This window comes from Tyto alba, unplaced genomic scaffold (genome assembly GCF_018691265.1).
Source record: "Tyto alba isolate M040663 unplaced genomic scaffold, T.alba_DEE_v4.0 Super-Scaffold_42, whole genome shotgun sequence".
NCBI classification, from domain to species: domain Eukaryota; kingdom Metazoa; phylum Chordata; class Aves; order Strigiformes; family Tytonidae; genus Tyto; species Tyto alba.
This window is the reverse complement of record NW_024881318.1, coordinates 7,582,810-7,608,858: the sequence shown is the minus strand read 5'-3', so window position 1 is coordinate 7,608,858 and position 26,049 is coordinate 7,582,810. Positions and strand designations below refer to the sequence as shown.

Sequence of the window (26,049 nt, the reverse complement as noted above, 5' to 3'; positions counted from 1 at the left end):
GCAACACAAACCAGACGTTCACAAATATATTACCTTTGTCAGCAGCATGAAGACAACATCACTGTTATCCTCGCTCAGAAAGGCCACAACTTTTTCATACAAAGTCACAAATTCATTGGAAGAGGCAGCAGGAGTAAAGTAAGGAGAAAGGAGAGTACAGAGCCTTCGATTCTGCAGGATCGTCTGGAGGAGACGTTTGCACTCTGACTTGGTCCCACTGATGAACACCTGAAGAAATTAGGACTGGTGAGAAAAACGGCCCAGTATGAATCTACTGGAAAACACATCTCTTAGAGCTTTTTGTTGAGATAAGCAAAATCTTGGTCCTTTTTTAAAAAGGCAAGTTTTCTGAAAATTGACAGACTATATGAGATCAACATCAACTAAACACTGTTGTTCCACAAGATATAATGCCAAATTAACCCGTTTCCCTAGCGTAATTAAGAACAGTACTTGTGACCTCACATGTTGTGTCAAAATACCTAGAAATACTTTTCTGATTGGATAGCAAAAGAAAACTAATGCAGATTTCAGCAGCTCTGCCTGGTATTAGGGAAAATTTAAACAGAACTACAGCTATGAAGAGCTTTTAAGTAGTTCAGCTGTTAGAGGCACACAAGGACAGCTGCACATGGAAATAAATTGAATCTAAGAGATGAAAATAAGCACCTGGACTCAAAGCAGTGGCTAATGATTCTTCTCAGAGCACCCATGTAGTATGTTACCCATGGCAAACATTACCACCAACAACAAGCACTTATGTTCTCTACCAACAAACTTCTGGCTAACTCTCTACACAAAGAATACTGCAAGGCAGTAGAAGAGAAGTGTCTAAATACAGAGGCTGACATGATATACATCAGCTAGAAAGTCATCAGTAACAGCAAAATATTATGCCAAAGCACTCTTACACACAGAAGTACCCAAACTTTAGTTACCCACCCAGAAATCCAGCCTACCTTAGCATTTAACTAACACAATGAGCATTTATTAGCACTAAGCAAACATCTCAGAGCAATAGTTTTTCTTTTGCTTATATGCAAACTTAAACTCTCTTAAAGACTGTGTATATTATACAATTAGTTGAAAGGAAAATGAGACAGAAGCTTAAAACTTCATTTTCAGGCTTCTGAATGTTTTACACCCCCAATATCGGCAGGCAATTGGAATAAGCATTAGGCATCCAAAATTCAGAGAATAAACTCACTTGGCCTAGAATCTCAATGCAGGATGTGAAGAACTGTCTTGTGGGAGGATTGCGTTGAGTTTCATCACAGACATATTCCACTAATGTAAAAAACAAACTAATTCCAACTGTCTTAATTGCAGGCATAGGCTGCACCTTGTAGATATTTATTAAGGCCCTGCAAAAAAAATCAGATTAAACTTACATATGGAAAATGATCTGTGACAATAAAGAAAGGTTTCTTGTCAATATATAGCCTTGAAATGGGTATTTCTGGCTTACATGATAATCAAGGATGGGTTCACAGAATCACAGCATGGTTGAGGTTGGGAGGGACCTCTGGAGGACATCCGGACCAACCTCCTTACTCAAGCAGGGCCACCTACAGCTGGTTACCCAGGACTGTGTTCAGATGGCTTCTGAGTACCTCCACAGATGGAAACTCCACAACCTCTCTGGGCAGCTTGTGTCACCCCTCCCAGTAATTGTTTCCTGATGTTCACAGGGAACCTCATCTGTCTCATCTTGTGCCTGTTGCCTCCTGTCCTGTCACTGGGCACCCTTGAAAAGAGCCTGGCTCTATCTTCTTTGCACCCTCCTTTTAGGTATTTCTATACATTGATGAAAACCCCCCTGAGCCTCCTCATATTCAGGCTGAACAGTCCCAGGTTTAGCTCAAGTAATTTTGCTGCCTGAAATAGGTACCTCCACACCTTCAAAAGTCTCCATAATCAGAGTCAGAAAGTGATCATCAAAAGATTTTTCACAACATGGTTCCAACAGATTATTTCTCCCTAAAATCATGTGTTTCTCATGTTCTTAAGCCATCTCAACTACATTTGTACTTCAAGAAAATTAACCTCAATTTACTTATCAGGCTCAGCAAAAAAAAAAAAAAAAAAACAAAAACAGAATCAATCTTTTCTTCTATATTGCCAAGTAAATGTTTTAATAAACTCAGACCCCCACCTTCACCGAGTCTGAATTAAAACATCTAAAGAACATGCAATTCCACACATGTAAATCCAAAAATTAGCTCATCCACATAATTTTTCAAAGTAATGACCAAGAATGAATGTGTAGAAATGGTAACCAAATATTTTTTACTTGTACAGTGAGTATACTCTGTAGGAAACCAACTGCACTAAAAGAATCCCAGCAGAAATCTAGAAGATTGAGAAAAATGGTGGTGCAAAACTGGACCTCTGGGATGAATTCTAAAAGATCTTCAAGAGGAAGAGGGCCTTGAACTAATCCGTTTATTTATCCTCCATAGTAGAAGTGGTATTATATAGTCCTCTTGCACTGTATGATTTTGTTTCACATACTGAAAAGCTACTTCAAATCATAACTCTATTAAAGAACTATGTCCTGCACTATACCAGGAAAAAAATGAGAAATAGATATAAAAAACCCTATAGTTTAGCCTATGGCTGGGACAACTGTGCTACACAAGTTTGCTACTTCCAGAAGTTTAACATAGCACCCCTGTCATCATCCAAGCTGCTTTTGCAGGGTTAGAAGGGCTATTCTAATGCACAGTACAATAAACTGAAGTAGAAAACCATGCCCTGCTGAGGCTGAACGACCTTCTGATAATCAGTTATTGCTCTAGAGGTCTGTCATACAGACATACAGGTCTCAGGATTCCAGCTCTATCATTGACCCATGCTGATAAGCATCACAAAAACAGCGACATGTTCCACATTTTATCGCTAACACACAGAAAAATAAATATAAAACATCACTACCTAAAACAGTGTCTGAACAACCTACGTTATAAAGTTTTCCACATGTACTGCTGCTTCCACAACACCCAGAGACGGTGGCTTCGTAGCTTCTGCCTGAAGTTGTCTCACTTCTTTACGCAAAACATGAAGCTGCTGGCTCACTGCTTCATTTTTATGTTTCCCTTCAAACTAAATGACAAAAAGACAAATATTCATTTCAGAATAATATTGTTTGCTAAAACTCTTCAATGTTGCACCTATTTGTTAAAATGAAGCAGAGACCAGTAACAGAACTCTGAATACAGATGGTTTTCCCCCCTGAGAGCACGCTGTGCCCAAGCACACATCCTTGGTCATGTTCCCATTTAATTATCACACACTAATATAATTCATGTCTTTTATGTAAGACTTTTAATCCACAGGGACTGAAACTTAGAGGAGATCAAGAAATTCATGTACCAAGCAACATGGGAATATTTCTATAAACATTTCCATGCTTCTATTCCTATCAGCACACATATTCCCATATTCACACATTGTGAAACAGTTTAGAATCGATGCTTTGAGCAAAACAAGCTTTATGCAACAATTTATTCTTCAGCTGTTGATCTGCATCTCCTTTTGAGCATTACATATTAGGTATTTCAGGTGACTTCTGTGTGTAGGGATCTACTTGGTCAGCTGCTACCATTCTTGTAACCATTCAGCCATTTCACTTTCCTTATCCACGTCCAACAGCCCCAAACCAGAAGTGATGCCATGTCTCTAACCTGGATGGTTAGAAGAGCTGCTCCCTGACAGCCTTTATTTGAAGTTCCCCGGCACTCCAAATGGAGGGTGATCTGCTCTTCCCGATTGACGTACAGCTTAGGTACCGTGTCCAATATTTCACTATCAAGAGCAACTTGCTGAGATTCCCTGAGAGCTGCAGTTCTGAAAAGCATTTATTAATGAAGTTACTAAAATCTTTATTGAAAACAGTAATGCTAGGAATTTAATGTGCTGTACAAAGAAAACATAAAAGATTGTTAAATGAAACTGAGTTAAAACTTTAAAGTAATAGCACTTCTAAGTAATAAAGAAATAGGTTCATAAGAACAAAACTACTTAAGTCTGCATGAGTTCTTTTTAACTATTCTATATGACAACCTGGAAGGAAATTAAATAGATCACCCTCCACAAGAAATGTAATTTTCCACCAGACAAAAAGAGCTGGACTGTGGGATGATTCAATCAACAAAAATAGCCCACATAAAACTGCTGCTGGAATTGTTTAGACACATCCTCTCTGGGGCTTAGCAAGTTTTTTTTTTTTCATTTATAATATTCTTATTAAATTACTATATTGGGTGAGAACAGCTATAGATTCATCAGCTGTGTTCAAACGTAATTCAGCTTGATTCTCTTAATGGGAGTATTAAAGACAGAAAGTCTCTTTTATTCACAAAGCTAACAGTCCCAGAAATCATATTTCTCAAGGACTCTAGTGCTGCATACTGCAGCTACTGTATTAGCGCAAAAGGGTTAACTAACTTACTGTCAACAAATCTAGTCTAAAGGCAGGCTTTATTTTAAGAAGTATGCCTAATGAGAAAAGAAACTGTAGAAGTTAGATGTCAGCTGATGTAAAATAAGTCATTAGACAGGACTTGTGTCATATTATCTTAGTTAAAGGAGTGGAATAATAATATGATAGCCAAGAAAAGAAAAAAAGGGACAAGAAGCAGAAGTGATGCACTGACAGTCTTATGCCAAAGCCACAAATGAGGCTGCTGTAAAGGGCACCTGAAGACACTGCTAGACACGATAGGGAGGCAGAAGGAAAACAGCTATGTCTTACTTGGCATGCTGCTGCAAGATGTTGAGGTTCATGCGCATGAGCTGAACTGCTTCTTTCTGACTTACTAGACTGGCAGAGGAAATAACTGGCACAGGAGCTTTCACTGTCTGGAGTGGAAAAGGGGGCTTGGGAGTATCAAACTTCTTTAAATTATTCATTATTCTCTCTTTTGCTAGAAAAGAAAGCAGAAGCAGTTTTGTCAAAAGGAAAAGTTTATGAGCAACTGAACAAAATTATCGGGTTTTTTTGCATTAAACATTTTTAGCAGCAGACATATTTTTCAGCATTCTTCCCTTTTTAAAATAAAAAATTAAAAAAAATCACTTGCCTAATCTTCCTATTTTTATTGTCAAAGTTTATTTCACACAGCTGTTTTCATGACCAGCTCCATCATACAAACACTAGGATCCAAGGCCCCAGTGCTTTCCTTGTTTCCCCAGCCACTGCTACCTCCCACCTTTCCTCTTACCACCCCATTTATTCCCCTCATCTGACAGAGGCTCCCCGACCCAGTCTAAGTAAAGTTCACCTTCCTTTCCCTACAATTCATCCTCACCTCTAATCTTGCCAGCTCCAATTCTGCCCCAAAGCATAGCCTCTCTCCAGGTCAGCTCTCCTCCTGGTGATTCTCAATCAGTTTCCTTTGCCCAAACAGTGCCAATTCACCTATGAAACTACTCCACTTTCCTTCTATTCCCTCCCTTCCTGTTTTCAGTCAGCATGGCCCCAAAAATCCATTCTCATCATATCCTTACTATACCTACCATGACTATTATCCCCCTTCTGTGCTAGAACAACCCTTTCACCACACCAAAATTCCAGGGGAAGGCATTGGTAACCATAGAAAAATGAACAGAGACAATCTTTCCATTTTCAGTTACAGTGGGGTTTGCCTTTGTTTGCAGCTGTCTATCTAAGCTTTGGGAAAATTAAGCCTGTCTGGAGCATGCTCTGTGCAGAGGAATCTTTGGGAAGCCCACCCATGAAGCCCTGGGCGCACCATGACCTGCTGTACTGTGATGTGGCAAACTTTAAGCCAAAAACATTGATGTTAGCCTCTCACATGAGCATCCTCGTAAGAACACCATGAAAGCTTTGGGCAAAATACTGTACCCATAGAAAACAAACATTTGTTTTCTGTATTAACATCTTTATTTACAGACATCATCATGTTCCTAAAGAAACCTGGGCTTCAACATGCTAATAATTCTTTCTGACCCAGTTTCATTAACAATATTCTTACCTCTTACCTGATAAAGGGTTGGTGAAATCTGTTTGCCCTGCATAAACACAAGTTGTATGTGATTCGAGTTGAACCTGCAGCCAAAGATTCAGAGCTTCCTGAAACTCATGGTGTATGAGTTCAACATTGACATACTCCATCCACAAATCCTAAAGCACAAAAAAAATTAAATTATCATTCCCATTTTGGTCAGTAACATGTACTGTGGGACCCATCCCAGTAGTTGGGGAACTAAAGTAAGTGTATAAAACTAGACCCTGCAGTTTTAAGCCACAGGAAAATTATTACTAAGGGAAAAAAAAAAAATCTACACTGAAGAAAAAAGCTGCAGAATTTTTATCACATATACAGATAAGCCACTGAAAAGCATTCATGACACTTAGAGAAGACATCTGACAAGCACACATGGTATAATTTTTAACAAATAGAGAAAGGGTACAGATTATTAAAACTCTGTTTGTAAAAAAAGAGGAAACCAATATAGTCTAAAACATCATGGCATGACTAGCTGTAATCAGGCTAAAGCAGGCTGCACTTCCAGTGGTCATATACACTGGAAGAGTAAAAACAAAGCAGGCATGAGGAAATGCCCTTCCAAAATCCCCCCTCTCACAGGTTTTTCAATTACATTAACTCTTCAGGTTTACTGGACAGAATAATATACACTTCCCACTCGATAACTTATATTTGAACCTGACATATTACAGACTACCAACATGATCAGATTATGGCTTCCAGTCTTTTGTCATTTAAAGTTCCAACTTTAATAATTCTCTACATTACCTTGGAACATAGAAAGAATTACAGAACAATACAGAATAAGGACTGTGTTCTCATTAAGATATGCAAGATATCTACTCATGAGTCCTTGCTCAAATATAAAGGAAGGCAGTTTAGGTTAGCACAGAGTTTTTAGGAAAAAAGTTAGAGCTGTGAAGGTATCATACACACTGTATGCTGCTTAAAGACCAGTGATACAGTCTCTCACTACTTTAGAGGACCCATTTTAACAAGTGAAGGGAAATTTAGATCCCATATTGCCAGAGTCATTAGTGCTTCACCTGTTGATTCTGCATAACTTTTGCAAGTCTATGTGCATCATATTGCTTCGGTAAAGAAGGAATGTATGTGTCTCCTTTCTGGAAACTCTCTTCTTCCAACCACAAAACAAAAACATTACAAAGCCTGAGAATCAAAACAAAAAAAGGAAAAAAATAAATCAATGTGAACTTTAATTGTATGCATAGCATATAATACAGAGGAGTCTCATTCTGGGGTTTAAAGTGAAGGCAACAAGTAACACTACAAGGTGACACAGCTGAAAAGATAGATGTTTCAGATGTTTTTGTGACTAGCTGACTCAAGTGTCAGTTCAAAGATCAGCAGCGGAAAGAACCTATTCAGAAAAATATGAAGGGCAGTAACAAAGAGTAACAGGACAAGTTTTGGAAAGGAAAACATTTATGCAAGTTAGCACATGACCCACAACTGGAATAGTTTCTTATGTCAGGGAATCTCATCCACAACCCCATCCAAAAGAACAAAGGAAAAAACAGAGTACATTTGAGCAAGTTTGACTTCTTACCTCATGACTTCTCTAGAGTCCCCACTCCAAAATGTCACACACAAGTTGAGTTACATCCTTTAATTTATTTTTAGACTCCAGTTCCTGGCTAGCTTATTCCCATTTCCTCCTCTGCTAACACTGTAACATAAATATACCTCTTTCTTCAACTGACGTAATTTTACTGAGTGGTACCCTTTTTATAATCATATCATCCAAGCTTTCCTGACAAGGAAGAACTAGAATGCCATTAAATCTTCACACTGTGGTATTAAATATCACTAGCCAACTCCTAGTCAGTATCATTGGTGAAAAAATTGAAGTATTCTAGTTCTAAGAGTCAGCCCTCATGAACTCTACCGATATTTTCTCTCCTGTGTAGGTGGCCATTAAACTTCCTGATCATAAGATTTACTTGGCCATAGAGCTCTCTGGTTTTACACTGGAGTGGGGAACTCCTTTGAAATGAAATGAAAATGATAATCAAGTTACACCCAGTGAGCATCTCTAGATTATTTTTCACAAATGACCAAGGATCTCCTTTGTTTGTTTGTACAGTACCTATCAATTGCTGAGGTGGAGGAAGCACTTAAAAGAAGCTCAGATGCCATATGACCAAACCCCCTGAACAAGGGGTTCTTTCCAAATAATCCTTTCAAGTGGTTTCTGGGAATATTCAGATACTGTAATACTGCAAACATTTTTTTAAGGTAGACTTCTCAGACCAAAAGTCTCTGTCTAACAAAACCACAGACTTCTGTACAGCACAGCAGTAGTTCCAGTGTAGCTCTTGGAAGTTTCCACCCCTTACAAAACTGAGCATTTACCGGCTGTGTTCACCAGCTGAGTCACAGTGAGTGACCATGCCCACCTTCTTCACCTACTCCCACACAAGACGACAGTCTTGTGCTAAGGCTTTGTTTAAGCAGACATACCACAGAACACACTTAGCACAGCTCAGCTTTAGCATGCTAGCTGGGTAAACTGCACTAACTGAATCGTGTTGAAGTCCCCAGTTTAAATTCCATGATGAAGTCATCTTACTCAGACATAAATTTAGGCTACTTTGTATGTATACATCTGTTTGTTACAGACCAGGGCATTTTACATCTCTAGCTAGTGACATACATACCAGTAGCAGATACGTCTAAACAACAAGTATTTTATCAGCATGGGGACACCATTAATTAAAAAGCAAAGCTCTCCCCTAAGGGGAGCAGCAACTCTATCAACAACGTTTTATTTTTAGTAGTAAAATCAGCCACCTCTCAAACAAAACAAGTGGTATCAACACAGGAACAGATTTGACCACAACAATGCATAGAACAAACGCCTACAGTACATCTAGGTCAGCCAAGGGTTGCACGTCTCCCACACTGTGCTCTAGTAGTTGCTCAGGTAGTTGCACTGAGTAAGACTGAACTGGGCATGTTTTTTTTTTTTTTACCTGACAAGCTCCTTATGCAGTTCTGGTGAAGTCAGGTAACCTGGTGAGGAGCTCGTCTTCTCTGGTGGTCTGTCACTGCCCTCTGCAGGGCTCTCCACTCTCAGTGCTTTACTGGCAGCATGGTGGAAGTCTGCTACCTCTATTAAGCGTTGCTTCATTTCACTTAGTAAGTTAACATGAGCAGCACTCTGGAAAAAACGTCTTCCGATACAGCCATCTACAGGTAATCTAAAAATGAACAAAAAAGCACAGCAAAGTCTTGTTGCAAGTGTCAAATCAACATCTCTGCAAGTAAATTGACACTTTAGAGAAGTACCCACTGCTTTGAGGTGCAGTCTTAGTGTGATGCACTTAATCTCACTTGCAGCGCAAATTTAGCAGTGCTTGCTAATCTGCTAGAGCCCTTATGATCAGACTCACCCATACTGTGGTCCTGGTCGGTGAAGGTAAAGGAGGAAGAATTTCTGCCAGACTAGTGGCAGAAGAGGGTGATCAGCAGGGGTAGCAAGGGCCTGGTGAGCCCAGCGGTAAATCATGAGCCTCTGAAGGGAAGGTACAATGGGCAGCTTCAGCTGAGTTTGTGCTTTCTGGAAAAAAAACATTTTCAGACAAGTACTCTGCTGCAGTTCCCTGTAAGAGGCCGTCACAGCTTAACCCAACAGATTAACACAGCATGAAAATTCAGTAATTACAGGGAAGACGACTTTGGAAATATTCACACATCTGTTACAGGTCTTAGAGGAAGAGCTGCCTAGCTTACAGTTATGTTGGGACAGCTGTTAGAAAGCATTGCTACACCTCTGATGCTCAAAAAAAAAAAAAAATAGCATGATGGCTCTGTGATGCAAAGCCAACATATGGGTCATCGATGTTAATTACAGTTAATTACTTTTCTTCCTCAGAGGTAAATGTTCCTGGTTTAGACTTCCGTAAGACTGCTGATGTTAGAGAACAAAGCAGCAATAGTGAAGCACATGGCACATTCCAACCAATAAAAAAAAACAGTCTTAAGCCATGTGAGGATACAGAATCCTCCAGCATGGTACTTCTTTTTCCAGACTACATTCCATATAGCCCTACTGAAAATCTAAAATGTAAAGTAAAATTAATGTGAAGAAAAAATACAGAAAGAAAAAAAAATTTCTTTTTGCAAACACATAACAAAGGCAAAGCAACACATGAGCACTCCATATTAGCAGCATGGAATGTTACTCCATGGACCCACTAAATCATTAAAAAGTCATGTCATGATTGCACGGACTGTGCCTGAAGCAGGGGAAGAGCTTTTTCGAGTTCCCATGTCTCAGCTCAGATCCTGGCACTACCTTATCCCCCACATAAGACCTCAGGAACCCTCAGCACCCTTTCCCACACACTACCTACATAATATCTTACTGTTTACCAGCTAAATCAAAACATGGAAGTCAAAGGACAAGTATAAGTGTTCTTCAGACTAGTCTCCATGGATGCAAGACATGTACCAGTCTAGACATAGCTCGAGCAAACCTATTTTCATAGAGCTTCTAGACTACCTTCTCCATTAAAATACACTGAAACAGTTGAGGTGAAGGACAGGCCAAACGTTACACTTTGAGGCTGGACAGCTTCAGTTTCCACTTGCATCATTCAGAATTTCTAACTCAATTTGGGCAAAGAACTTGAAAAATGCTGCAACATGGCTTAAAGCACACCTGACTACATGCCTTGCTAAGGGAGACCCCTAAATAGTTCTGAAAATCTTGGAAAATTCAAATACAGAGAAAAGTAAAGCCCAGACTTCTGCAAAATACAGATCATCTGAGAAATACTCTTTGAAATATAGACACATTTTCCCACCTGCAAAATAATACTATCTGCACTCCCCATCTCAGTGGTATAGAATAAATCCACTGAAGATGATGAGGCATTCAGATGACCCAGAAAATCATGCAAGAGCCCTAATTAGTGACTGAAGTTTCCTGTAAATGATGGTATATTTAAAAACAGATGTTTGCATGGTAGATTTTAAATGTTCAACTCAAAATGTAGAAGTTCCCTGAGGTGTATTTTCTCCTGGAAAGCCAGATAAGGCATAGTTATGCTTTTATCTTGGTAAAAAAAAAGTACGTAAGATAAAAACTAAACAATACAAAAGAACACTTTTCTCCAGTAGTTCTCTCTAATAAAAGCAGATGAATGGTTCTCTCACCTTCAAAGCTTGATCAGGAGTTAAAGCATTAATAACCAACTCCCCCTCCACAACTCTGCGAAGCTGTGAGTCTTCTTCAAATATTGACTCCATATTTAACACCATCCATGAAAACCAGACCTGTACAACACAGCAATAACAGAAACATTGATAACAAAATGGCAGGAGTAGGATCAGGAAGCTTGCTGTGCTCTTAGGAGGAAAAGGTCATTGCCAGACTCTCATCACAAAGTTGCAAAAGCAGTATTGTAACTTGACGAGAAAACAGTTTCCTCCTTATCTACATTCAACCTTTCCCTTTGTATTTTGTACAGTCCTAAGAAAGAAGGGGGAAACCAGGGACAACTGACAGAATTATCCAGTGTTCTGAAGGAAACAACATACTCAAACTCAGTAAAATTAAGATCTCCTCTCTCCTACCTACACTACACACCTCTAGTTGGAATATTGCAAGATTTTTTTCCTTTTTGCTCAAATGAGAAACTCACTCAAGTACAGAGAAAGCAACTAGTATTCAAAATATTTATCAGATAAAGACTGATCTAATAGAAAAGTCAGGATTTACATATTTTTCTCTCATTAAATATTTCAAGAACAACTGAAGACAAAAGAAATCTTAACTAATAAATCCTATTATATGAATTCTTGGATACAGATCAGACAAGCTCTCTCTGTGCAAAATATCCATGTTCCCTTTGGTGTAATAAACCCACAGCATTCTCTTAGGCTAAATTACAATCTTATCACAAGAAATCTCACAAACACTGAGACAGGAAGAAAAAAGGAACGAGAAAAATCTTCAAAAACCTGTGAAAGCCAAAAAAAACCCCGCCCTGGACAGCTGTACATTGCTTATCCCAGGGTTGTTCATACAACACCATCACACCACTTACCTGAGAAGAATTGGCATTGCCCTCAATAAAAGAAGGTGTCACATTGCCTGCCACAATCCAGCTAACAAGTGAAGACAGCAGACCTTTGTCACAATGATAGCCCAAAGCATTCTGCACAGAAACAGAAAATATTTGAGGGTTTTTTGGTAAGCAGCATAAGAGATGATTCACACACTACAGGTATGCTAGTCTACCTTCATCCAGGTTCCTTCCTTTATGCCTCATATTGCTACTTCCCAACCTTAGCCAGCCATCACTTAAAGGCCTGCTTGTACTCTCTTTTTCAGTTAGAAGATTCTGTTATAGTGACAGTGTCTGTTTTTTACAGAAGAGGAAGCTCTGCTTTTGTTCTAAACACACTACTGAACCCTTGAAATCCAAAGACCACAAATTAAAATACAATAGAACTCATATGAATGAAACCTGTGTTCCAAATAGGTTTTTATTGTTATTATTAAAATATCAGCCATTGCATTAATCTTGACCTACTCAGAAACAAATCAGATAACTCCATTATCACTCATTACCATGACTGTTATTGTTGCATTTCAGGAAAATATTCACATAAAAATTAGAATGAGTAACACATTAACTGACACAATAACCACACCAATACACCACATCAATTTACCTTGTGTTGTTGGTAAAGCAGCTTTTGTACACAGTCCTCTTGACCATACTGAAAAGCAGCTTTACATAAGTCATCCAGCAAGAAGAGTGTTGCCCAGTCCCTGTGCCACAGCTGCTGGCTGGTAAGGATCTGAACCCAGAACTCCAGCACTGCAACTGGCCCCACTCCATTTGGCTGGTCACTTAGAAAAATGTGTGTCTGCCAAATTAAAGGGTAAAATTTTGCAAGAGATTGCAGCTTCAATTAAAGCTTAAGAATTTATCAAGGAACTGTTTAACTTTTATAAGGCAGTGGGACTATCCTTAAAATAAATAATTTACAATGTCGTTCTATGCCTATGTAAAAAATAGCTTTGTCATCTCCAACCTCCAGATTTCTGCAGATTCTGCAGCCTGGAGAGCTGAGCATCTTGTGCAATCAGCAAAAACAAACACAAAAGCCATAAGTGGGACCCCTGTGACCTGCATGCATAAATGGCACCTATTTCCAAATAGCCTGCTGTTCCGGCAAAAGGACTTCACAGTGTAAGTTTGTTTCCCTTTAGTCTTTATCCCTCTCTAAAGTTAGTGGGCCTTTGTTCTTGACCTTTGTACACTTAAAAAATACTACCGTTCCCTAACACAGGAACAATTTTTCATACCACAGCCATAAATTAATGGTCAAAAGCAAAGCTTTCAAACATTAATATATCTGCTGCATTCCTCAACTAACACAAGCAAGAAAGTAGTTCTGCATATTACATTGCCTTTCTAGGCAGTTTTGACCTGGTATTAGAAAATGCATTTTCCAACAAATCTGAAAGGCACATATTGTTATTGTGTCCAGTGTCACATGCACTGACAGATTTAGGCAAGTTTAAGTAGAACCAAATCCAACTACTCGTGCTTGATGCAGGGTACTCTGTGGCTACAGAACTGCAGATTCAGTATCCTTTCTAACCTTAAACACTAACTCGGTCAAAAAAGCCTACCTGTTTTTAAAAAACTTCCCCCCCCCTTTTTTTTTTATTAAAAATAATCTTCTTACCTGTATCATACTACTGAGCAGTTTAACATTTTCTCCATAGGTCACTCCTGTCAGGTGCTGTGTTACTTTATGGGTAACCTGCTGGGTCATGCCTTGAGGGACTCCACTATCCAGATGAAGGAACAGTTGGACGTAAGATAAAAACCTAGGGATGTCAACAAATTAAATTAATTCTAAAATTTCTCCTACTGCATAATATATGGAAAATCTGCTTCTGGAGAATTTAAAACCAGCTCAACAGCAAAGGTGACACCAGTATACAAGCACTTTGATTCACAGCCATGATGCAGATTTAATTGCTCCATTTTAACCATATCATAGGCACAGTATGAACAGTTCACGGCAGACTGTAATTCAAGGCAGCTCATCAGGACTGAATACATTCTTGATCCACATCAGCACCCAAATCTAGCCCAGGGATTGATAGGGAGACTGCCAGGTGGTCTGAGCCAAAAGCACCCCAAGGACCACATTACCAACTGACCAGGACAGACAGCTGAGGTCCAGCATCTGAGAACACTCTCTATTGAGCTATCGCTCAACGTACCAGTGGGGACACAGTTAACTAGTACTGCCTCCTTGCCTTTCTCACTCATAGAAACACAACAGCTACTTGTAAATACAGCTGTGGCAGAGCAGCAGCATCAGTGGCAATGCTACACATAATGTCAGTAGGACACACTTGAACTACTTCCACAGCCACAGTCAGTGTCAAAAAGTAACTTGGGAAACAAAGCAGACACACTTCCCCACCACCTGCGTCACATTCTCACTGAATGCAAAATCCAGAATGAAGCCTAATAAATTTAACAGTTAAGATTAACTTTCATTGTTGGCTATCAATAAATGTATTAGGAACATATAATGCTTACTGTTCATTCTTCAGGAGATAATACTGGCAGGAGTAAAAGAAGGGTAAAATTTTATCCAGCGCATGCACCATTGTTCTCAGGTATCTAGACTGGACGAGTACACCCAGAAGAGGGATCCCTTCAGCACAGAACTTCTCAATACTGTCAAAAAACAAGGAAACAAAATAAAAAAAACCACATTTCTATCTATCAGTAGAATGGGAGACAGTGTTGGCTTTTTTTTGTGAACTGAGATGTAAAGAAATTCATATATTTACACTTGATCTTTGAAATCCTTGATGGCTAAATCCGCAGAGGTTTTTTTTCAGCTGTAGGAGTCATTCAATTGCTGACAGATTTGGTAGGTATTTCCTAGCCAACTAGCTTCCCTGTCCAGGCAATGGAAGAACCTACAGAGGGTGTGCCGCATTACCTAGCTTTGACATTTCCTCAGGATGGATGATGCTCTGGACATCTTGATTCACTACCTATAGATGGAGCTCAGGGGGTTTCCGTACAGTAGGTACTTAGATGGTTACAGTCAGCTGGGATTAATCCTACTCTTACTGTCCAAAAAACTTACTAGCAGCAACTTATTTGGTACATTGTTCTGCATCAAGTGTTGCTAAGTGAGAAGGGTTGCACATTAGGAAAAGATGTAAAACATTAATCCTATGTTTACTCTGAGGTCATGAAAATGAAAGATTGCATTAAGTCACTAGCATAAAGTACAGCGCTTTGTTTCTTCTGCTCATTAATATAACCGGCCTTGAACGTTTGCATGTGATAAATATCAGTTATTGTATACATAGGAGAAAGATGTCAAATGGTTCTCCACAAGGCCAAAGACAGTGAGCGGATAGGGTACCACCAAAAAAAAACCCACAGAAGTAAAGAGGTTCCTTGTTTTTCATTACATGCTCAAAGTCATGTACAAATTACCACTCTCAAACCAGAATACCTTCATAGCAGTTTCAAATTACTCTAGTGCATTGAAGCACATATGTATCTACGGCACAAATTCAGCATCAAGCAACAGACTGGGAATGTATTGGGTTTGCGAGGCAAGGTTTTGGTAGCGAGGGAGCTACACAGGTGGCTTCTGTGAGAAGCTGCCAGAAGCTTCCCACGTCCAATAGAGCCAATGCCAGCTGGCTCCAAGATGGACCCACCGCTGGCCAGGGCCAAGCTGATTAGCAACGGTGATAGCACATTTAAGGGGAAAAAAAACAAAACAAAACAAAACCCTCTGGGAAAGCCATTGCAGCCAGAGAGAAGGGTGAGAATACGTGAGAAACAACTCTGCAGACACCAAGATCAGTGACAAAGGAGGGGCAGGCGGTGCTCCAGGCACTGAAGCAGAGATTGCCCTGCAGCCCACGGTGAAGACCGTGGTGAGGCAGGCTGTGCCCTGCAGCCCATGGGGAAGACCATTATGGAGCAGATCTCCACCTGCAGCCCAGGGAGCACCCCGCGTCTGAGCAAGGGGATGCCCAAAGGAGGCTGACACCCTGTGCGAAGCCCACACTGGAGCAGGCTCCTGGCAGGACCTGTGGATCCATGGAGGCAGTGGACGACACTGGAGCAGTCTGTTACTGAAGGAAGGGACACATGCTGGAGCAGTTCGTGAAGATCTGCAGCCTGAGGGAAAGACTCATGGGAGAAGTTCATGGAGGACTGTCTGCTGTGGGAAGGACCCCACGCTTGGGCAGGGGAAGAGCGTGAGGAGTCCTTCCCCTGAGGAGGAAGGAGTGGCAGAGACATGTGATGTATTGACTGCAACCCCCATTCCCCATCCCCTTGTGCCACTGTGGGAGAGAAGGTAGAGAAACTCGGAATGAACTTAATCCTGGGAAGAAGGGCGGGGTGAGGGGAAGGTTTTAAGATTTGGTTTTATTTCTTATTACCCTACTCCAATTTCATTGGCAATTAATTAAATTATTTTTCCCAAGTTGAGTCTGTTTTGCCCATGACAGCAACTGGTGAGTGATCTCTCCCTGTCCTTATCTCTACCCACAAGCCTTTCCTAATATTCTCTATCCTCTGACCAGTCAAGGAGTGACAGAGCAGCTTTGGTGAGCACCTGGCATCCAGACAAGGCCAACCTAGCACAGGGGAGGAGAAAGCCAAGACAACTTCTCTTTAAAGGAGTAAAGCAGTATTATATGCAGAAAACTAGTCAAAATTTTGAATATGAGTAAGAGACATTAAAGAGGTAAGAGATTCAAGGAAAACAGACACAGGAGAGACTGATTAATCTATGCCTAGCTCTGTACCCAAATCAACAAATACATTTGATTATGTCCAAGAACCTTACCTACAATCCAGCTGAAAGCACTGGAAAAGATGTTATTGGAACACAGGCAGGGCTAGGAGCCTCACTATCAGGGTTATAAAGCTATCATTACCAGCATGAGTGGATTTTTAATCCTCACTATTTTCTGAAGGCTCTGCTGCAGCCCTGCTAACAAAAGTTACCTGTAGAATAAACCTTTCATCAAGTGTGGTTAAAAGTTATTTCTGTCTATAGCAATGGTGCCAAACCCCTCAGCTGCAATACTACTTTTCTCAGGACTGCTTTGATCCTAACATGCAGAACACAAAAGAGAGTATCAGCAAATTAAAGGAAATGAAACGTGGTTTGAAACTACAGTCCCTGAAAGACCACTCAAACCCTTGCATCAGAAGTCCTTTATTCTTTAAACATGCGTAAAGATGTTAACAGCCCTCAGTTCATCATTAGGTAGGTTGCTTGGTCACGGGGGCCATCCATCCAAGGCAAACAGGAAAAAGTACACTTACCTGTGACCTAGCGTGGTCATCGCCAGTGCCAGAAAACAGCCGAGAGGGATGCTCGTTTTAACAGCCTTCACGAGGGGGTGAAGCGTGACCGACTCCGTCATGTCGAGCACACTGTCAGGCACAGGGACTGCAGGCCAGCCATGCTGCATGGCACAGTCATTTCTGTGAAGCTTTAGCCTCAAAATCAAACCCCATGCCCACTGGTTAAAGGAGGTCTCTGGTGTTTCTCCGTAGCGAACAATGCTGGCTAAGTAGGAGACCTGGAATGAGAGGAAGCACAGCCATACTACAGCACATACAGCACTAGCCTGGGACTCTGGTCAGCCTGGATACGTTTCCTCTTCTATCCCATCACCCTGACACGAGATCAGAGCATCCAGACACAACATGTAGCACCACCAGCTCAGTTTATCTGAAATCTCTGTTTCTATGGCCTACGATTTCTACCACCTCTCTCCCCACACCCATCCCTTTTGGTAAAGGCTATCGACCTCTACTGTTTGTCCAAAATTTTCCAAACTAGATATTGGTCTTGGACTAAATTTTATTTTTAATAATAAAAAAACAGTAACAAACCCACACAACACCTTTAGTAATATTTAAGGCTGCTAGTGAAAGGAAAACAAGAAATATATATATACCAAAATAACATCTGTCAGCAAAAAGCCTAAAACCTAGCATCCTCTCCTTAGGAGTCTGTAATGTGGACAGGCAAAGTCTCTGTGTCATGTACATGCATTCATAACCATGAAGACCCTGTCTCGATCAGAAGGAATTATAAAAACTTTGGGAAAAACATGTTCTGACAGACCAGTGTAAATTGCAGAGTTGAGAGTCAGTGTAGATATTTCATCCTCTCCAAGTAGGGGTACAAGAACCTAAGCATTATTTTCTCTTAAATTCCAGTTACAAGCTCATGCAAGTCAGTACTGATTCACCAATACCGGTGGCAACCAAGGGTGAAATAGGCTTAAAAATAGAACTTATCTAGCTGGCACAAGACAACAAACCACAATTAATTAGTGCAGAGAAGCAAGTCAGAAAAGAGCAGAGACAATAAGGAACATTCAAAGTGTGAGAAAAGACTGTGGAAAAAAGCACAGGGGAGGAGGGGAGAAGAAAGCACTGTACAAGAAACCCTGAGAAGACAAAGTACAAGACAATGCTAAAAGTTCTGAATAAATCAATAGAAGTATATTGGATGGAATATCCAAAAAAGGGGTTAACTTTGATCCTGTCCTTCCATTCCCCTTCTGCAACTTGAAGCCATACCTTCCTCAGTCACCAGAGTGCTGTATAATCAATGTAATAAATGTTCAAGTAACACAGCACCGATCACTACTGAAAAGCTCCTAAAATCTTGAGTCTTTAAATAAGGTTAGACTAAGAGCTGGAGACACAGGAAGGGTGTCTCATGTTCACCAGTAATAGTAAGTAGCCCTTCATTAAGCAAGTACTGGCCAACGCCACATGAGTAAAGGATGCTTTGAAAGAACAGTTTGCAACTATTGAACTAGAGGCTCAATAATGCAAACCTACAAGAGGAACAAATTTAAAATTTTTATTTTTCATATAGATGTTCAACATATGTATAACAGCATCTTCAAATATGTCTGTGGGTGCAAAAATACTTTGAGTTGGTATATTATGGTGTTCTAGTAGTATCAAGATAGCGAAGCTTTTAAAAAGAAAAAAGAAAACAAGGTCTTGGCCTGCAGTTTTTCCTATCTATCACTATCACTAAGCTAGTCTCTGTAATTCTGAAGAAGGAATACCTGTTTTATGCTTTCAGAAAGCAACCCAGTATATGGTTTCTGGGAGAGATATTTCTGATATGCTTCCAGCACCATCAATGCAACTTCAGAATGGACAGCTGGATCCAGATGAAGAACACCCTGATAAAAACAGAATCACATGACAAAACTGCCTTGTTTAAAAGCTCTCTGCAAGTGTATAATTCAGTTGCACTACAAAGAAATAAATCTTAATCTGAACAACCAGAAAGACATTAAGTATTGTAATATCTAGTTAAAATCCTGGCTAGTCAAAAAAATTTTGGCCCAACATTGAAAAATAATGAGCTCACACTGGGCAATACAAAGCTCAACAGCTAGATTATTTCCAGAAAAAGTGATCGTAATCACTTCTCTCATTCCTTTGGTGGATTTACAGCAATTAATCCAAAGATCCATAGATAGCATTTTAAACTACACAGTACAGACACTGGAAGTCTTGCCTTTAAAAACAAAACACAACCAAAACTATCACAGTTTTTGTATCAAAACATAATTCCTCTTATCAATTGCCACATTAAAGAACTATTTTTCCCGATACTAAAGGGTATAGACATGACACTGTTGTTACACAGCAAAGACCTCACAGTTAATTTTTCCTACGATTCCTTTTTTTTCACGTGTGATCAAGAGGCAGGGAGGAAAAGTAAGGCAATTTTCATGTACAAGTATCAGCACAGCAAAGAGAAGAGTTCAGTACAATCAAATGCACAGATTTCAATATTAACATGGATCACTGAACACAGACAACAGGATTTTTCCCCCCCCAAATCTATTCCTGCTTCTCTCTGAAAAAACATTCTGTTGAATCCTGAACTGTTGGAGCTCCTGAAGTAACCCATTCTATGGGATATATTCCAATCATGTAAATAATGCTCAGGACTTTGAAATCTCCAATTTCAATCATTCGTTTCCTTATATCATGAAAAACACACCTGGATACAAGCCTGCAAATTAGAGTCAGACCAGTCTCACACACTTCTTGGAGGATTCCTCTGTTTCTGCAGCCAGAGATATCTTAATCAAGTGACTCATAAAAACTGTCCTGTCAGCTGTTTCCTCTTGTTTAGAGAGAGGAAACTCCTGCTTAAATATCTCCTTTAATGTCAGCTGCAGCACTACAAGAAAGCAACACAAGCAAATCCTCAAGCAGAATGCTTCAGAATTACTGTGAAGTTCTAATCCTATGACATCAAGTGTACAGCCATCATAAAAAAGCATGTAATTCACTGTTTTCAAATTCAGTTACAATCCCAGGTTGAGTAATACTTTTACTCTTGTAAAACTGACCAAGTTCAGGCCTCCTGTTTTTAATACATACATGCTCACCAAATCCCCAGTTTAGCCCTTCCAAGATGATGCAGGCTAGTTTATTCTCCACTGTTGTTAGACTGTAATTTAGTAACCAGTCACGAATCAGTGCAATCTCAGACGAAGAAGGCTTCCACAGGTACAACGGCAGTTCTTTAAACAGATATAAAGAAACCTTTGAGGGCAGAAGAAAAAAAAAGGCTAATCAGTACTCAGTGTGAAATAATCAGCATCATGCCCATCTATCTTAAAGAGCGATAAGATCAAAAAAAAACATGAACGGGCCTTTAACATGATCCATTCATAACGAGCTGTATCTTACAACACAACCTGGTATGGCCTCTAGTTTTAACTGGGCACCTGCTTTAAACGATGGACTTTAACACTTACCATCCCAACTTTCTCAATGGTCTCTCTAACTCGATCCAGCAGCACAGAAATAATCTGCGTATGGATGCTGGCAATTGCTCCCAGGAGTTCTCGACCAACTTTTGAAAATGTTTCTCTTGTGGAGAGGCTAACATAAGACACCTGAGAAGATGAGCAGAGAGAATTTACTGGTTATGGCTGACCTTCACTCACTACAATAAGTCATCTTTTGGAAAATATAGAACTAAATTGCTCTTGGTGATCCTGGACAAAGTTGATAAATGACAATATTAAAACTGAAACTGATGGCCCTAGAAGATAAGGAAATGATTACATCACAGTGCCAAAAACAAAGTCTAAAACTAAACGTAGGAGCACCACCACCACCACACACTTAAACAAACGAACAAAAAAATCCCACTACACACCACAACAGAGAAAAGACCACACAAGGAATTTCAGAGCTGCAAGTTAGATCTGTGCAAGAAAAAAAAAAAAAAAAAAAACAAAACAAACAAAACCAAAACAAAGATATTTTTGTTCATTTGTTTCATTCTGGTTTGATCTACAGAAGAGCTGTTATTTCTCCCAGAAAAACATGCACATCAGGACATTTTAGTTCAGTACTAGACTATAAACTTCAGTAGTAGTGCTTTCCTAGTTTCGTGGTAGAACACACTACAGAAGCCATGAATGTTTCACACTTTCCACTGTTAGGAAAAGAACACACTCACTCTTTTCCTGAATGGACCAGTAATATTACTGACCTCATATATCTCCAGAACAATGATTTTGATAAAATCCTCATCAGCATCAGCCCGTTTGCTTTGTGCCATCTGAGCAAATGTGGTGAGCAGACAAATTTCTTCTGAGCAGTTCATGGATTTGAGATACTTTTCAAAATTCTCAAGATGCTCTGGGTCTAGAAAAAATTCACATGAAAGAAACATGATGAAATAAGTGTTATAGGACATATATCATTAATATTTATACATTTATTGACAGTCTAATCCCAGGGAAGGTATCAGTGACAATGGAATTGTCACTGGGTTAATATCCTCTCTTCCGTAGTGGCTGTTATCAGCTGCTTTAAAATGAGGTGCAATACACACCATAACATGCAGTGAGTCCATATGATTCAGTAAATACGCTAGTAATCCATAATGAAAGCTAGAACTGCTTCAAGAACAGCTGGGATTTAATTTTTAACTATGCTATGTCGATCATCTACAGGAAGAATTGCTTAAATCTTTCTGCTTTTTAAAGATGTTATGGTTTTGGCTTCTGTTACATATTGGAGCAATTAATTCCACAGATTAAGTCCAAACTTTATGAAAGGATTCTAGTTTTAAATAGCATACAGTCAAGAGAAGATTAAAACTAAGCCCATCCAAGCACAGCAGAGAGGTTTTGATCAAGTTGCGAGACACAGGCCATTCCACATACCATGACCTCAAGCAGCAATTAAGCTGGGGAAATCATTTTATGCTGACTACAAATAAAAATACTTCAAGCATCTAGCCCTGGGCCTAAATTATGTCCAAGAGTTACAAGAAAAGGTCAGTTTCAGTTTCTCAGATTCAAAACAAGAAAATTACTGAATGCACTTGTTTGGAAAATATCTCCAAAAACAGAGAACTGAAGTTGCACGGGAGATACAGGCTAAGAGATACTCTCACTTGAATGCAAGACAAGTTTCCTCTTTTGTAAACTCAAGTGTGACATGCTGCCAAATGCAAATAAATATTTCATTTGTTGGGGTGGGGGACAGCAGGAAGGGAAGGGTACAAAGAAACCTGAACAGGACTTAAAAAATAATTTAATTTCTTCCAAATAACCTTTAAAAATAGTCTGTGCAGTAAAATAAGCATTGCAAGCTGCATTTGAGCTGTAAAATGGTTTGGAGAGTGTTCTGCTCCCTCTGAAGCATAAACATGCCAGTAAACACTGTTTACAGTGATCCTATCTTAGCTGAATATACTGAAAAAGCACTCATTGTGGCACTCAACTACTTAATCTGCACAGGCAGGTACTCAGGATGCTTGTGATTAAACACTTCCACTTAGATTACATTCTATTTTGAGGGCTTTCAAGAACTTTGCAACTGTATTTTAACCTGAAAAGGTCAGACTTGTACAGCCAAAAGATCTTATCAACACTGTGCTAGAGGATTGTGAAATTTCAGTTAAGAGTTTTTCCATGTAGCAAGATAAACTACACTCCTGATAGACACAGTAGAAATACAGGGGATGTCCCATCCATTCATCTCCCTTTCCTAATGCTACCTTTTATCCTTGTTGCTTGGTGGTGGATTTTCTTTTTTTTAAGGTAATGCAGGACAAAAAAAAAAAAACAAAACCACACACCTATACCATTACTGTATATAAAGGCATAGCAGAATGACCAACAGCATGGGGAAGGGGTAGAACACACAAGTAACAAGTAACTGACAGCACTTGTCTCGTTAGCACCATGATATATGTGTCTGTTTTATTAGGCACAGACCAGCTAAGCAACAGAGAAGGGATTTGGAGGGGGATAGAAGAGAAAAAAGCGATCCCCGTAAAGAACAAAGACCATAAATAGGAGAAGGGCTGTTACCAGCTGCTGAACACATGCACTAGACTTTCTCTGGTGCAACTGACAGCTCTGCAATCTCCCAGCTTTCTGCTTCAGCTGCACCCTCCTCTTCACTGCACCTGAGGTCATCTGTGAGCTCCACATGCTACATACCTCCCAGCAACCTCAAACCCACACCAAGCCATAGCTTGGGACTGAAGGATTAAGACGAGGAAAGAGCAAAGAAGAGAGACTCCACCTAAACCCTATCATCTCAGTGGAGCAATGACATCTTCACCACACAGCTGCTACTTGCACCAATTCCCTTCCTCCTCTGCACATCTGATCACACTACAGTTCAAGTTCACAGAGACCCTAAAACGCAGTGCCTCCTCAAATCTTGGTACAGCAGTAAAGAAACTGTAACCAGAAATGTTGTTCAGCAGGTTCTCACTGCCAACTGCAATAGAAGCAAATACAAAACTGTTAATCTATATTTACAGAACTTATGGAGAACACAGGTTATCTCCCACAGGTATGAAACATCACGAAGAAACTACTAGGTCATTGCTTGTCAGCGAAAATGTTAATAAACTTACTGTGGAACACACATTTGGTCCACTCAAGAATACCTCAAATAGCAACACTTCCCATATAACCCAGCGGGATTATTTTATGTCTGGTAGCTCTCACAGTCCAGCACTCATCCTAATACGGGCAGCTCCATCACTGCAATCCATTTTACCATGCTCTTTCTACCTATCCCTTAAAAGCAACTACGGTCCCACCTCTATATATGCAAGCCTAAAGCCTCCAGCAATTACCAAGGCTTGCTAACAACTGTTGATCCACCACTCTTACGATTTCTCAAGCTTAATTTGAGAAGAGAAATCAATAAAAAAAGGTACTCTCCCAAGAGAACGTTAATGCCATGGTCTTCTAGACTATGAATTACAGGAAAATAAGTCAGCATTATATTGATGTCAATCAAAAGAAACTATTTCAGAAGATTAGATGGAATTCACTAAAAGAACGGTTGATATTCCCTGTCTAGACATTTGTGAAAAATAGTACTGTGCTGACATAAACCATCGAGGAGAATGAAGAGGATAAAAATATCCTGCATCAGCATACCAGGGACTTTAAAACATTAAAGTTAGCTAGAAGCAAAACAAAGCCTGAACAAAACAAAACAAACAAACAAACCAACCAAAAAACAAAAAAATATCAGTGTTTGTTACAGTCAGGACTACAACCCACCACATCATATTACATTCTCTTTGTTTGAGATGCAGTAAAACGTTCTTGCAAAAACAAAAATTAGTCCTACTGAAACAGCATAACTGTTACTGTTTTGGCTGGCAAGCTCTAGTCACATCAGCACTTCTTAAAATGCTATGGTCTTGATACCTCTCTCCCACTCTGCATAAAATTGACTTAAATGTTAGCTAAGCTTGCACAAAGTCACGACACTGTAACCTCTCAAGATCACCATTTTCTTCTGATTCTCCATCAAAAGACTTTGTTGATGTGGTAACAATTATCTGGGCTAGCAGCTAGCTGAAAAGTAGAAGTGACAGAGTGAGATTTGCTCTCCCTCAAGACAGCAAAGAGGCTTTGAAGTAGGGAGCTACTGCTTTGTTCACTTGTCTCCCTGTCAATCAATTCCTGAAATATTTTCCATGAAGGTAGCAGAAAAGAGAAAGCAGCATTCCAGCTGGCTTCTAAATAACTCTGCTATAGCTGAAGCTACCACAATTACTGTGGAGATCAACACAGGACAGAAGTCAAGGGGAAACAGAACGAAAAGGTGGCATATAGGACAAGGAAAGCATCAAAAGAAGGCTTGAGATAAGGTGAACATCTGTGGTGGAAGATAAGCAGATCTCCTACAGTGTAAGTTACTGAAGCCAAAACTAGCAAGTTTAGGGGTTAAAAAAAAAAAAAAAAAGAAGAAGAGGAGGACTGGGGTATTTCCAGAACTATCAACAGATCATGCACACACAAAAAAAAAAAAAAAAAAAAAAACCAACCAAAAGTTATACAAAATTTTATATTTTAGGATTTAAAACTCAGTCTCCAAATACTACTGAAGGTCAAGATAGGAGATGATACAAGAATACACAACATGTACCTACTGTATGGCAATCTTACAGCTTTCTGAAGCAGCCAGTAGCAATCACTGCCAGAGAAAATAATAAAAGTACAGTATTTCTGACAATTCTGTTAAAATGAAAGTTTGGGCAAACAAGTAGTGGAAGACCATGAACGGCCCAAGACACTTCTAAGGCCTCTGGACCAGTCATGCTGCTGAGGGTGTATTTAACAGTGGAACCTGCAAAGAATTAAACCCATATCTGATGCAGAAGTAGATGAATCGATTAGAATTGGTTCTGAATGTAGGAATTCTACCTTTGAGTCTTTGCTTGCAGTCAGCAAGTTGCAGAGTAGAGCAGAGCTTTTCCAGGTGCTCACTCTCCGCACAATGCATGACAAAGAAGAGCCTCCAAAGCATGTTTCTGGATAAAGTTCCATAGGGCATCTCAGACATGAACAACCAGACTCCCAACCTGTTGGATTTGAAGAGGTAGATAGAAACAGTTTCACCCTGATCAA

The 26,049-nt window shown here is 39.7% G+C and overlaps 1 protein-coding gene across 3 annotated transcripts in view; it reads right to left on the bottom strand.

Moving 5' to 3' along the window:
* Window positions 1-26,049, bottom strand: part of EPG5 (ectopic P-granules autophagy protein 5 homolog) — a 66,583-nt gene that overhangs the window by 20,826 nt on the left and 19,708 nt on the right. For all 3 annotated transcript variants that reach the window (XM_042804479.1, XM_042804481.1, XM_042804480.1), the window contains exons 11-30: window positions 25,846-26,003; window positions 21,642-21,796; window positions 20,896-21,036; window positions 20,516-20,680; window positions 19,177-19,296; window positions 17,402-17,661; window positions 14,621-14,761; window positions 13,749-13,893; window positions 12,723-12,920; window positions 12,092-12,202; window positions 11,199-11,318; window positions 9,431-9,597; window positions 9,011-9,238; window positions 7,061-7,184; window positions 6,007-6,148; window positions 4,757-4,928; window positions 3,687-3,849; window positions 2,963-3,105; window positions 1,208-1,364; window positions 34-228 (exon numbers count right to left, since the gene is read on the bottom strand). In XM_042804479.1, the coding sequence (XP_042660413.1) occupies window positions 34-228; window positions 1,208-1,364; window positions 2,963-3,105; window positions 3,687-3,849; window positions 4,757-4,928; window positions 6,007-6,148; window positions 7,061-7,184; window positions 9,011-9,238; window positions 9,431-9,597; window positions 11,199-11,318; window positions 12,092-12,202; window positions 12,723-12,920; window positions 13,749-13,893; window positions 14,621-14,761; window positions 17,402-17,661; window positions 19,177-19,296; window positions 20,516-20,680; window positions 20,896-21,036; window positions 21,642-21,796; window positions 25,846-26,003 (3,205 nt within the window). The remainder of the gene's footprint in view (window positions 1-33; window positions 229-1,207; window positions 1,365-2,962; window positions 3,106-3,686; window positions 3,850-4,756; window positions 4,929-6,006; window positions 6,149-7,060; window positions 7,185-9,010; window positions 9,239-9,430; window positions 9,598-11,198; window positions 11,319-12,091; window positions 12,203-12,722; window positions 12,921-13,748; window positions 13,894-14,620; window positions 14,762-17,401; window positions 17,662-19,176; window positions 19,297-20,515; window positions 20,681-20,895; window positions 21,037-21,641; window positions 21,797-25,845; window positions 26,004-26,049) is intronic.